Genomic DNA, 14,602 nt, shown 5'->3' with positions numbered 1-14,602 from the left:
ATTTATATCAAAATTTTTTATGTTCATATGCTTGACGATTCGAATACCCCGTAAACTCAAATTCAAACTCAAGCTAGATAATACAAAATTCTTAGGTTCGAGTTTGAGCTCAAACTCATTAAACTAAATTCGTTTCAAACTTATTTAAATCGAGTCAACTCGACTTAAATCCATTCTTAAGAAAATGAATTGTAAATATACGATATTCTCATATAAAATTTTATCAAATAACTATCTTACTACTCAATAGCATAGCCATTTCTCTCTCTGTCTCTTCCTTTCTATAACAATAAGTCATTACAAAATAATTATTTTTTTCCATCTAAAACTTGACAAACCAAATAATTCCTTAAACATCCTTGCGCACATTGTATACTAATAGAAGATTTAGCATGCTAGCTGATAAAAAACTCTACAAAAACACTTCTGACAACAAATCGACAAGACAAACATTTCTCTAAGTTGAAACAAGCAGGTAAAACTTTCAACAATGCAATGAGATCAATTTTGTTAATAAGGTTGCTTTGGCTATTATCACCCAACAATGCTTTGCCGATATATCAGTATATCACTAGATAATTAAAATTGTTAATTCCAACCCCCAGACCCAGATGATAAAATACTGAACTTTCTCTTATTCAATATCATGACTTGATTGAAATGTATACTTATTCAGCTTTTGTGGAAGCAACATAAGATGAGGATATAATTTATACAATGGGAATATGAGATACTCAATTTCAGCGAGTGAGAGGCTTGTCAAAGTCCTTGACTTTACTATACTCCACCGGCAGTGGGATATTGAGCTCTGAACAAACCAACTCCATGATTCTTGCTGTTGTAGCACCATATGACATTTTATTCAATGACACTGCTATAGCAAATCTGTTTTTTATGTCACAGAAACCTGTTGATCCACCCATGCCTGAGTGCCCGAAACCGATAATTGATCCATCAGCAGCTTTATTCCTCTTAAACCCCAGTCCAAATTGCCCATTTGGCAAGGCCAAATGCTCATATTCACCCACACCCAGGAACGCCTCATGGATTCTAGGGTTATTAAAAATCTTGCCACCAATATTTATGGGCCTAGTGCTATCATCACCACTAGCATCTTTACCCCTAATATTTGTATTGTTCTCTGAAGCAGAAGGCACATCCTTGTTTTTCTTACCTTTTGGTTTTTTTGACTTCTCTTGTGAAGGAAATTTGGGGATGTGAGGGTGACTGCCAAGCGGTGGATTGGATAAAGAGGAATGTGGGGATGGAATCTCTCCCCCATCAGCTAGAGTTGCATAGTAGCGTGCGACTGCACGAGCTGAGCAATGTAAATTAGAAGAAGGAATGACAGCACGGCGAACGTACAAGATGTTGAAGAAAACTGGCAAGGAGGTGATGATCTCTGCAACTTTGTCAAGCTGGAACTCAGGGGGTAGAGCAGAATAATAAGATGTGTCCGAGTACTTTATGCGATCATATTCATCTATTGAAAGAGTTGCAAGTCGAGATTCCACACCTGAAGGATAGACATTGAAAGGCATCATAATGTCATTGATTTCGGTAGACTACAAAATTTCTGTTCTTTTTATTAGAATATAATTTTGTACACATGTACCTGTAAGCTTTGTACGAAATAACATGAGAAGATTAAGAAAGTGGAGTTTGACGAGTACCTGGTGGAATTCCAACATACAGCTCTCCTTCTATATTTAGGGGTCGAACAAATATTTCTTCAAGAATCTCCTGAAATTTCTTGCCAGATGCACGCTGTATTATTGAAATTTATCATTAGCATAGGGGACTACATAGAGAAGTTGAAAATATAGTCAAATTCTTTGATCACTCTGAAGGCCAGCAAAAAGATCTACTCACAATCAATCCAGCTGGCATACCTAGGATCACATGGCATCTTTACACATCAACATATAAATATAGGCAAGATATTTGTTATCTATAGATTTCAGGGTTCATAAATCTTCTGATTGAAACCATAGTTGAAAGTTATATTCAATTGAAAGCAACAGAAGCAAGCTATAATACCTCAATTATTGCACCACACAGCCAACCGAAAGACATATAGTGATAGACCTGCTTTTGGCCTGGTTTACTTTCAGGTTCTAATGCAGCAATTTTACTCAAACAAACATCCCAGTCAGTATATTGAATGGGATTTTCCTGTCCAATCTCATCTAAAGCATTCTGCAAACCACTAGTATGGTTAAGCACATGATGGACCTAAAATCCAAAACCAAGTTATGTTCAGTTACCTTCATAAGAATGGCTAACCACAGGGCATGTTTAAAAAGGTCATAGGATAAGATTAAACCTTTATGAGATCTTTTCCATTTGATCCGAATTCAGGCCAAATGTCAGCAACATTATCCTCAAGCTTGAGTTTTCTGCAAGACAAAATGCCAAAATTTGTAAAATTGAAGAACAGCTAAACTAACATTGACAATTGAGATCACACACTGGTCTCTCATGTACCAAAGTATCCATTAATTTGAGAATCTTTATGGATCAATTTGCTGTTTGCAGATTTGTTCCCAGTACAAATCATTGACAAATTCACAGAATCTTTTTGGAATTCTATAGGGTATGATAGAATAGTTCATGAACTAAAGCCATATGATTTCAAACCCGGATTATTTAATTATCTCAAAATACACCAAGTGTGATATAATGAAAGGAGCTCTGAAGTCTACACTATTATTACATCTTTCACTAACTAAAATGAATAATCTGAGTATTTACTATTTCGCTTTGTAAGTATGCATCGTTGGTCTCTCACATCTTTGAGCTTATTGGATTAACTATCAATGTTGATATCTAGCTTAAGCTTTTAGGTAGAGTGGTAACTTAACACAATATCATTGCCAAAGGTTGCAAAGTTTAAATCCCTACATTTCAACTAGATTAGAAAAAAGGAAAAAGAAAATCCATGTTCTATGAGAGAGTCTATTGGATAAATATCAATGTTAACAAGGCCCTCCCTACCTACTAGCTTAAGATTTTAGATAGTGGGGTATCCTGACACCTAAAATAAAGATTATTGTTATTTTGCTCATGATGAATGACATGAAATGCACTAGAAACTTAAATTTTTTTTTTTTTTTTGGAAAGTAATTTTTTTAGGGTTTCACAAACATAGCAAAAACTCGAACCCAAGTCATCTTCCTAAAAGTTTTAATGCTCCATCGGTTTTGCTAAACCCTGATTTTTTGTTTTGGAATCAAGGATTAGTTTGGATTTTTATACAAAAAATCCTAGAAACTTGAAATCTTGGGTAGCAATGTGTAAAACCAGTCAATAAAACTCAGGTTGAGGGACACTTTGGTAGCCAAATTTTATGATTTTACTTTTTTAATTCTAAATTTCTTAAATAAACAAAAGAAGTAGGTGTATCACCAGAAAACCAAAGGTTTGATGCTAGTTAGGACATTTACAAATGCATATCTCTATTGGTTAAGAAGTTCTCAAGTAATATATATGGCATAGTCATCTTTTCTTCATTTACTCAATTACAGGAAAGAACTCTACTTTTCTTTCAAGAAGAGAAATAGATTTATCTCCAGGCATCAATATTTTGGACTATGTCCAACGATATTACAATAATACCATGATCCTCAATAAAATATATTTTCGGTATTTCTGAAAAGAGACCAAGAAAAAAACTGAGGAAAATCACCAAAATTTAAAAAACGTCATGCGAGTAAATCTCTAACCATATCAACATTTAATTCTACCAGATCATATTGAACTAAGTGCTATGTATAACAAAGTCCTTTGACATGCAGTTTAAGTGGACCATCCAAAACATCAGAAAATCTTGCCTTGTAAAAAAAAAAAAAAAAGAAACACTTCTCTAATATGTATAGCCAGACCTCAACAACATAAATTAGAAACCTGATTATCTGTTGTATAATTGCAGGTAATAGATATTAATGGACATAAAATAACTAGCCAAATAGAATTTTAGCACGGTAAAGCATACAGATTTACAAACATAAAGCATAGTACCCATAAGAACATTAACATACCCTTTGTCAACAAGCCAGTGTAACAATCCTGCTGTAATGCCCTTTGTTACCGAAAGAACATTAAAAAGACTATCAGGCTGAACAGGACGAGGATCATATCTACCAAGCACTCCGGCAGCAGTATCTATAATCACCTTACCATCTTTGTATGCACAAACCTGAAGACATCATTAATGAAAATCTGATAAAAAATAAGAATAATTGCCGCTTCAATTCTTCCTTTTCATATTTTGGCATCCAAAAATAGAGAAATAAGCTCATTAATAATCCAACAAACTGAAAATATTTTTCTTCAGTATTCACTATAAATGCCTATTCCTATTAAACTTTCTTATATCAAAATAGTATAAACATATTATTTATAGCATTCTCCACTTTAATCTTAGAGAGGTAGATTAAGGTTTTGTTCATGTCCAGAACAAAAGTAAGTCTCTCAAGGTAACCCATGTTACCAACCACCTGGGAGTATAGTGATACGAATTTTACGAGAACCACACCTTAAAAACTAGTTATTAAAATGGGAGAATCCAAAACTATATAAACCGCACACTAATTGCTCATACTTTCCAATGTGGGATCTAAATCTCATACCTTACATCTGGGATCTTAACATACCACCTGTGTCGCACGATTGCAACTGGAAAACGTGGTAATAGTTCTGATACCAAATGATACGAACCTTAGAAGAATCACACTTTAAAAATTAGCTATTGAGATGGAAGAGTCCAAGGTCATATAAACCCCACACTAATTACTTATACTTTTCACTATGTGATACAAGTTCCATACCTTACACTTAGGATCCTAATACATAGTTTTGTTTCCCTGCTTTGTTTAGCAGCAATACAGGTGATTTTCAGGATTTAAAGATCTTGGAGATTAGCTCTACTAGCCATTCAGCAGACATCTCCACTTCCAGTATTTCGGATAAGTCACATAAATTTCAGACTAAATAAGTGTTATTATTTATAAAGCAATACAGGTAATCAAGTTTGTTATATGCAAAGTCCTGCATTTACATACAAATCTATTTCCAGCAACACATTAAATGTAACCATACCAAAAAAAAAGTCGCTCAACAACTTATATCATATCTATAACATTTGCAGATACCGGATCATCCAATGTTCTCCAGGGGATAGAGGCATTAATTAGTTATCATTGTTTATTGGTTGTATTTATTAATAATAATAATAATAATAATCATTATTATTATTTTTCATCTAATAACTGGTTACACTTTAAATAATTGAAAAAAATGAAGGCTTCTAAAAAAGTCAATGGGCTCAATCAACTTATTCTCTGTTAACTGAGACTAATACAACGCCCCAAGTATGGAAAACTAACAGCCCTAGAAGTAGAAGGGAAAGATATAGAAAGTAAACAAAAAAAATATTACAAGCTTTGAAAATGAAATAATTGGAAAGATATCATTCAGGTTATTAAGCTGTCATGCAAAAATTAAAAATTGATGCAGACCTGAATTCCAAGTATTTTGTCCTCATTCCCCAACTGAACTAAGAATTCCCTCAACTTGGCCTCCACTTCAGAATGGGTTGGAGAATCATAAAGCCACTGGGGATTTGTTGCTGGTCCCTTGTTCATGTTTCTAAGCAGTTAAATTACATTGTAGTCAGATATATGACAGTAGCAAATGTAATGAAATGACATATCAAGTTTAGAATGAACTGACCCTTCTAAAACAGATTCAGCAAATGGTCTCATAATATCCAGATATACAATGCGAACATTCATCATAGATGAAAGACCTGAAGAAATGTTAGACAGTAAGGTAAAAATGCAAAGTTGGTTAAAAAAATGTAAGCAATTGCGGCCTCTATACCATACCTCTAAGAAGAGTAAGGACTTTTGAAAACATCACAAAATCACCAGGGAAGGCATCAAACTGGAACCAAAGTGTTTAACCATGTTATAAAAATATAAACGTTTATTTTTAATGAATGTCTCAGACAAACATATTGAAAAAGGGAGATTGTATGGCCTTACAGGATCAAAGCGTTTAATTTCTTTTTGGGTAAACTGCATCTTTTCCTGTATATGTTTCATGCTTTTTGCCTTTCCTTGAGTTATAGCTTCCCTGATTTTCTGTACACAAGGAGATTAGCTTCATTTAATGTACACAAGGAGAATCCCAGTTGAGAAGAGAACCTCAGAGTAGTGTAAACATACATGAGATTCATCTGCTGGCGTGGACTCACGGAAGAATAGAGTTGTGATCTCCATAGCCTGCTCAGGCATGTCTAGACGCAGCTTAAGTCCCATTTCTGCCATGGCAGACAAAAGAGCTACATGGTCTCCCTATGAAAAAGACAAAAATATTGATTTCTTAGTTTGCAAAGAGAAATAGTTTGAAGATATGTCTAAAGCAGAAAGGCAAGCTTTAACAAAGGTTAATCAATTCAAACTCTTAAGGACTCAGATTTAAAATTCTGATAAAAAATAAAATTTAAAAAAAGTCATATACAAATCCGACTCACAAAGTTGATGAAAAATATTGAAAAAAAGATATTCTCCCCATCAAATCAAGCTAGTAGCACTATGATAAATATCTAACAAGCTAAGTACATAAACTAATGAAGGTCTAGCCTCAGGCATTTAATGAAAATAATGAATGTTGAGAGAAAGTAAAAGATTATTGCTAAGAAGAAACAAATAAGAGTCTTTCATGCAAGAGCAATTAACTTATAGACACTCACACAATCAATATATTGCGTCATCAGATAATTTTTCAAATTTGTACAAGTTCTTTATAATATTATTTTTATGATGAAAAAAATAACTAAAAATTTGACCCAAACAGCCAAACCTCTGCACAAGCCAACAAAAATTTTGCATGTGCTTGTTTCACAGAGTTTGATAGTTTCTTTGTGAGCCCAAAATCAAGCAAAATTGGACGGTGGGGAGCCTCCTTGCTAACAAGGAAATTTCCTGCATTAAAACACCGAGGAAAGCATTGAAGTAGGCCAGAGGAACTGACTGTAGAACAAGTGGTATATTATAATCAGAAAAAAACCAATTTTCATTGTAGTGCTAATATTAGAATTCATTCTGAAAGTGAAAAATACTGTTTAAGACATAAAGGATAAATAAAAGAAATCACATGAGAACAAATACCAGGATGAGGATCACCATTGAAAAATCCATCAACAAAAATTTGGTGGGCATATGCACGTGTAATTTCTTCCACAATTTTCCGCTTGTCAACACCAGAAGCTTCCAGAGATTCAGAGTCATTTAAACGTATCCCATCCATATACTCCAGCATGAGGACAGATTCAGTTGACTGAGAATTTAAAAAGAAAAAAAAAATGAATATTAAGCATTTTTAAATGAAAAGGCAGTGTTATCTATTCTAAGAAAGTCAACTTCCAAAGTAAACCGTAGATCAAAGTATCGCATAGATACCAGTTAGGTCAACCACCAATCCAAATTAAAAGCACAAAAGAAAAATACTCCCTCCTTTCCATTACATAACTACCATGCTACATGTTACGTAATAGTTACAACAGAATGATGTGCCTATTTGTTAAAAGAATATGCCTGAAATATAACAGTTCTATATTTAGTGATAAAACTTGAAATTATTTTCTTTGGGACAAAAGTTTTCTGCTTCATTAGATATTCTCTAAAATTTTTGTCATAACTTATGATAACAAAAGCATAAACAAATATTCCAGACTTTTCACTCTACAAATTTAAACATAACAGTGAGTCACCTAAACCCCAAAATGCAGACCCAGCACTTTAAATTTGAATCAGTAGAGAAATTCATGCCTGAATAACTTCGGGAACAAGAACATCCACTGTATTGGCAGACTTGTTATCTTCGCATCTGTTTTTGCAGCAAAGATTGGCATACACAGTTCTAGTATTTTCTACAAACACAAAACAAGCATCAATAAGAAAAATAAGTGAGCATGAACAAGAAAATTAATCCATACATTGTAAATGCAAGGACATTCCCTAATTATCTTATCAAAATTCATGCACGTATCACATATTGCAGTAACAAAAAACAGCCGCTTTTTGTTGAAAAAAGAAAAATAGAAAAAAAATCCTCTGCCCATTCAAGGGAAAAATAAGCATACCCTCTTCAAGTTTGAAGTCAAGTTCTTTTGGAGCTTCTCTGCACCACTCGTCTAAAACAGGATTGAAGTTATATACAGGGTCTGCCCAAGCTATCCAGTCGACAATGTATTTTACATCCTTCAGGTCCTATAAAGTTGGGCCATACCTAAAAACCATTTAATCACCGCAACTTTTACTAAGCATCAAAATTTTATAAACAAAAGCATATAAAACCTCCAAGATAATTGTCTTGATGCCCGGATGTTGAACTTTGACAACAACATCCCGCCCATCAATCAGCTTGGCACGGTGGACTTGTGCAATCTGCATAGCGTAAAACATAAAAATCCCATAATGCAGTGACTGATTCAATAGCTAATACGACAAATTATAGTAGGAGGATCTTACTGATGCTGTTGCCAAAGGAGTTCTGACAAAATCCATGAAGACATCGTCGATGGATTTACCAAACTCTTTCTCTATGGTCTGACGAACCTGTGTAAACAACACTGACCACATTTAAACATTCCAAAAATGTAGGAATATGCACATACCCTACGGGAGTCTTGGCAGCGGCCACATGAGGCCTCCGAGGCCACCGTACACCCAATTTTCCTCTTTTCATTTTAATTTTAACCTTCTTAAAACCCGATAAATTTGATGATTCTGGTTGGAAAAGGAAAATGATATCGTTTGATATGGGGTGAATGGTGGCCATAGCTGATAAATTTTGAGAATATTTTGGTGAAATTTGGTTGGATCATGGAATGAAACGCTTTGAGGTTTTGGCAAAGCCCTATGTTTTTTGGACAACAACAGTTTATTCGTCAAAGGCCAAAAGAGTAATTTTCTCACGCAGGGATGATGCAAACTCAACTATCTACTCACTAATTATTAAAAATTTAAACAAAGTTTTAAAGTTTGGCAATAACAATAAAATTTAACAGTTAGGTGAGTATTTAAATTTTTAATAATTAGCATATAAGAAGATAGGTTTGCATCAAACCTCGGGTGGGAATTAGGCATTTGGCCTTCATTAAATTGCAGGGACAAATATAGTATATAAGTTGAATATAAATAATACTATGTATACATATTTTTAGTCTATAATTTGTATATAAAGATGATATATCATCATATAATTGAGTGTTATTTTATGTTTAATTCAAAATTATCTAATTATAAGATGACATATCGTTTATCTCTATAAATTGTGTATAAAAAATATATACGCATAAATTTATTGTGAATGTAATTATCTCATTTTTTAATCTTTAATTAAAAATTTCAAACAACACCCCCATACACATGTCAGGTGGGTCGGATATGCATGCAACATGGTTAGACTTTGTTTTTATTTTTTCCCCCCACTATTCATCAATATGTTGAATGTGCTAAGCTTACATGCCATATGAGTCATGTTAGGGGTTTTGGGGTGTGGTTTGTGGACCGATTTGACACATTTTGTTAAAAAATAAATTATTAAAATTATTAAAAACATATAATATGATAGATCAATTAGCAAAAACACGCAACCTAATAAGCTAAAAGACTATAAAGACATAACCTAAGAGCTTTGACATGACATGATACAACTTATAGGTACAATTGGCCGCATCAAATTTACTCTAATATAGCCTACAATTATGTTTGCACCTACGTGACATTTATGTCATATTTACATACATATAATATTATTTTTTTAATAATAATAAATAAAAAATAATACAACATTTAGATTTTTTCAATTATCAATAGAAATATATCTTCTTATAATGAATATTTATTTAGGATGATGGTGATATTTCTTATTAGATTTAATGTTTTCAAATTAACATTAAAATAATATAATTGATATTCAAATTAGCACTATTATAAGTATGTATAGACTTGTCTTCTTAAAAACGTACTTCATGGAATTTGACATAATATGATTATGAATTGTCAAAGCATTATTTTTCACCCAAAGTTTGATGAAATCACATATTTATACTATTAAATTTGAAAAAACTAATTTTCTATCCACCTATTAAATTTTTTAACAAATCTGGTTAATTTTTTTAATAAAGTTACTGAAAGAAGGAAAAGCCCACATGCTAAAAAACATTTTATTTCCGAAATTTTATTAAATAATTTTATACTCTAATTCATATCAAATTCAATTAAAAATAATAAAAAATTATTGATACAAATATAGATAAAATATTAATAATATATAATCATATGTTCAAGGTCAATTGTAATTTTAAATTATAAGAAAGAATTTTTAAGCATTTTGAACATTTTAAATTTTTAATATATCTCTTAATAGTTTCAAAATTGACAATTATACCCTTTAAAATACACAATAAATAAGAAATATAAATGTCATATTACAAAATATTGAAATCATATTATATTTTCAAAATATATATGAAGTGAATGTAATAAGTTCTTAAATAAAATAGGAAAAATATATATTACCCCTTAATAAGTATTTAAAAAATAGCATTAACACATTACAGGAGACCTTTATTGTAATACATATAAAAATGAGATAAATATCTTTTTCATTGATAAGTTTACTTTAACAAATGAGTAAAAAATTGAGTTCTTTAAACTTAATAGGTGATAATTTGTCATTTATTGGAAATAGTCATTTGCCCATTAAGAATTACAATAAAACTATGTGTATTCATTTTTTATACACAATTTGTATACACAGGTGAGGTGTTATCATGTGATTAGATGTTTTTTATCATATGATGACACATGTTTTAAAATCATCTAATTACATGATGATACATCATTATGTACATGAATTGTATACCAAAAAGATAAAAATAAATTATACTAATTATATATTGGAGCCAATTAATTTATTATAAATTTATAGTATTTTAAATAAAAAAGATAAAAATAAACAAATTTCTTTAATAGCACAAAGTCTTAACCTTAAATTAAAAAGTGCTAAATTTTCAAAGATTTTGATTAAAAATACTAAAAAAAAACTAAAATCTATAAAATATTTTCCGTAGATTTAGCGTTGTTAATCCTTTCAAGAGTTCTCGATACAATAGTTGGATTGCAAGGTATGGGGTGTAATCTAATTTAGTAATACTTTATATATTAATGTATAAGTATTAAGAGAGTAATATATTATTATGTGATTTAACAATTTTAATAGAGTTTTTAAGGTAAAGGGTTTAAAGTAGAGTTGAACCTTTTGAATCTGAACCAATTTAATTTAGTTTCAAAAGTCAGTTTAACTTGATTCAATTCAATTTCAATTATTTTTGTTTGAATTCACGCTAAGTTTAAGTCGAAAAGGTTGAATCATTTTTAAAATTGAATCAAATTTGAATTAGAGATAATTCAATTTGGTTTGATTTGTGAGCCAAAGAATAGTTTAATTTAGTTTAAACTTAACTCTTGACTTAATTTAAATTATGTCAAATAATTGTCAAAATGATTTTGTTTTGTCTATTATTAAGTAAAACGATATTGTTTTATCGATGAGTTATGAACTCAAACTACAAATCTAAACGAATCTAAATTATTTATATCAAACTTGAGTTAAGTTTGAATCGAATCCTTTTTAAGTAAAACTAGTTTTTATTTATATCAAACTTAAGTTAAAGAGTGTGTGAACGTGATCAATATAAAAAAAATAATACATCCAATCAAATAAAATCTATAATTACTAAGTGCGTAAACAAACAGTTAGATTTCCATAGTATTGTAATACACAAAGTTGACAGGTAGAAGAAGAATCACCTCAAGTAAAGGGCGAGGAGGAAGCGAGTCCTGAAGCATTTTGAGCTGAGAAATGTACTCCGCTGGAAGCACATCAGCACGTGCTGATAAGTACTGTCCAATTTTCACCCATAGGCCGCTCAACTCTACCATCAAATTCACAACCCTCCGAGCATTTCGCTTATGAGCCTTCTCCCATAATTCAGCTCTTTCAGACTTTTTGGTCCATTTCTCTTTCACCTGAACACCCTTTAATAAAAATTAACACCATATTATAAGTCAGTCAAATTTCCATCCACTTGGCATCAAGACAATAAGCAGTAACGAACGAACTTTACCTTGTAGTCCAGGAAAATCTTCAAGGCCATTCTGAGTACTTTCATGCGTCTTCTGTAAATGTTTCCCCATGCCATCTGAAATAATAACAATTACATACCCATTCAGCCTTAAGAAAATTTACTTCAATGCATTTGTATGCATATAACAAACACGCCCTTCAACACTACAAAGGAAATTACCTGAAGGTCTGATGTTATGTGACGTCGTTTTACAGCAGGAGAACTTCTATTGACTTGGTTTGTTCAGTGCTCATCACCTGACCTCTATTGTATATGTCATTAACAACCGGCTTCACTGCATTAAGAAAAACTGAGGGCCAATAGTCAGCAAACACATCATCAATTTCTTTTTACAGAAAAGAAGTCAATTGATGAGCATATGTAGCGTGGAATCAAGGGGAGAGAATAAGGGTGTTCAATTAATTGGAAGGAGCGGCTTAAAGCTTCAATTATACAATTGATTTAAGTTAAAATATAGAAAAGATTATGATAAATTAAGATAATTTGTTCTTGATCTAGCGTGAAATCTTATCTTTAGATATTCTTGCCTTGTCAATGTAGTTCCATCAGGAGTATTTAAATATATTACCATTGACATAGCACAGTGCATCATTTAATTAAGCTAAGATAAAGTGTAAAGCTTTAATTCCTTCTGGCAAATTGCTTGCCTTGATTGTCCTCTGCATTCTGAATAGTGAAGCTCATTGAGCTTTTCAAGCACCTTGACTAAACTATGTGTGTATCCTTTTCTTCTAAACTAATCCAACGATATTTGAACACCCTTGAGATATTGTTGTTAGGTGTTTTAGCAAACTATGAAAAATTATGTTTACAATTGGTTTTTATGTGTTCATATATAAATGTGAGCACATGGTTGCATTTATCAGTAAGTATTTGAACTAGGATATACATATAAGGATCCCTGTCAACTTATTTTGTTTTTTATTAGAATTAGTTATGAGTTCTTCAAGTGTACTGTTGACATTTTTGACATGTGTTATCATTTGCTTTACTCTTATTAGAAATTTAAATTGGGGGATATTAAAAAAAATACCACTTTTTGGGCTTGCTCATACATTTTTATCATACATTTTTATCACACATTTTTTTCACTAAATAATTATACCGCTTTGGTAGTTAAATACCAAAACTATCTATCTCTTTATCTTTATAAATACAAGCAACATATATTGTTTTTAACACTAAAAAAAACAAAATATATTTTCAAAGATATTGCAGATAATTCATCATAATCAAAGTTAGTATTGATCTATATCATTTTCTTCTGTATTTATTAGTGTAATAGTTTGCAAAACAAAGATTGTATACTAAATTAGTTGATTTACCATAAAATTTAGTAAGTAATGTAGTTAGAGAATTTATAAAAATGATAACATTTATTCCATATTTTGTTGGTTGAATGTTGTTATGTGTGTATATTAAAAGAGTTAGAGTACTGATATGCACAGTCAAATGGGACATGGATGTTTATTGAAAGCGGTGTTTGTAGTTTGCTTTTCTATATGCTAGAAAGAACAAAAATAATGATGGGATTCAGGGTATAGGTGAGATCCTATCATTATTTTGAGATTGCTTACTAGGTGTACTGGAAAGAACAAAAATAATGATGGGATCTAGGTTGTGGGTGAGATCCCATCATTATTTCGAGATTGTCGACTAGTCGATATCGCCTAGTAAGTGATCTCGCCTTTTTTTTTTAGCAGAAACTATGAATGTTTCCTTGACAATGTAGATAGGTAAAAAAGGAAAAGGCTAGATTTATTGTTTATTTCAAAGGGAATTAGATTACAGATGACGATAATGTAGTGAAATATGTTGGTGGGAAGAAGAGATCGATTTGTATTGACACAAATATTGATTTCAAAGGTTTATGGGCAAAATATGTAATTGTCGAGATTTGATCATAGTCAGACAAATGTCCACATATTTATCATGGGTGATGCATTAGTGGGTCTTATTGAGATCGAAGATGATGATGATCTTGACTATGTGATAATGGAAGTAAGAAGTTTACGAGGATCGATAAAACTTTATGTTACCTAGACTCCTATTGAAAAAAGAGACAATCAACTAGATGAAGAGGTACATATGGTAAAAAGAGAGGATCATCGCTCATATGATTGAGCAGAACCACAAATTTTCCAAGATTATGGTGTGAATCATGGTAATGGAGATAATGATGACAATGTGCATAAAGATTATAATCCTAAGGATAATGACAACAATGATGACGAATTTTCAAGATTATATGATGATGACAACATGGATTACGAATCGAGCAAAGGCATTATGAGAAGTCAAACCAATGAAGGGCCTGAGTTTAGTGCAGGTTGCCATGACTCTATAAATATAGAAGCATATACAAGTTATATTTATAAT

The 14,602-nt window shown here is 31.6% G+C and overlaps 1 protein-coding gene across 2 annotated transcripts; it reads right to left on the bottom strand.

Annotated features, from left to right (window-relative positions):
* Nucleotides 1–612: 612 nt before the first annotated feature.
* On the bottom strand, nt 613–12,277 carry LOC123228029 (probable protein kinase UbiB). 2 transcript variants are annotated; one of them, XM_044653217.1, is made up of 18 exons: nt 12,203–12,277; nt 11,886–12,113; nt 8,538–8,624; nt 8,364–8,453; nt 8,150–8,276; nt 7,836–7,936; nt 7,176–7,344; nt 6,868–6,989; nt 6,231–6,359; nt 6,048–6,146; nt 5,889–5,946; nt 5,734–5,809; nt 5,520–5,649; nt 4,041–4,198; nt 2,327–2,399; nt 2,041–2,235; nt 1,674–1,767; nt 613–1,516 (listed from the first exon to the last, which is right to left on the bottom strand). In XM_044653217.1, the coding sequence occupies exons 1-18, from the start codon at nt 12,275–12,277 to the stop codon at nt 741–743; spliced, it is 2,787 nt and encodes a 928-aa protein (XP_044509152.1). In that variant the 3' UTR covers nt 613–740. The 2 variants fall into 2 exon arrangements, with proteins under 2 accessions (XP_044509152.1, XP_044509150.1); XM_044653215.1 differs by lacking the exons at nt 11,886–12,113; nt 12,203–12,277 and having other exon boundaries at nt 7,191–7,344; nt 8,538–8,900.
* Between the last annotated feature and the right edge of the window lie 2,325 nt (nt 12,278–14,602).

The sequence above is a fragment of the Mangifera indica genome, chromosome 10 (genome assembly GCF_011075055.1).
Source record: "Mangifera indica cultivar Alphonso chromosome 10, CATAS_Mindica_2.1, whole genome shotgun sequence".
Taxonomy (NCBI): Eukaryota; Viridiplantae; Streptophyta; class Magnoliopsida; order Sapindales; family Anacardiaceae; genus Mangifera; species Mangifera indica.
The sequence above is the reverse complement of the archived record's forward strand: the minus strand, read 5'-3'. Positions and strand labels throughout refer to the sequence as shown.

Coding starts and splice junctions, on each gene's coding strand:
- LOC123228029 (XM_044653217.1), bottom strand. CDS start 12,277: ATGGCATGGGGAAACATTTACAGAAGACGCATGAAAGTACTCAGAATG. Junction 8,277..8,363: donor TCAAGACAATTATCTTGGAG/GTTTTATATGCT, acceptor CCAACTTTATAG/GACCTGAAGGATGTAAAATA. Junction 5,810..5,888: donor AGTCCTTACTCTTCTTAGAG/GTATGGTATAGA, acceptor ACATTTCTTCAG/GTCTTTCATCTATGATGAAT.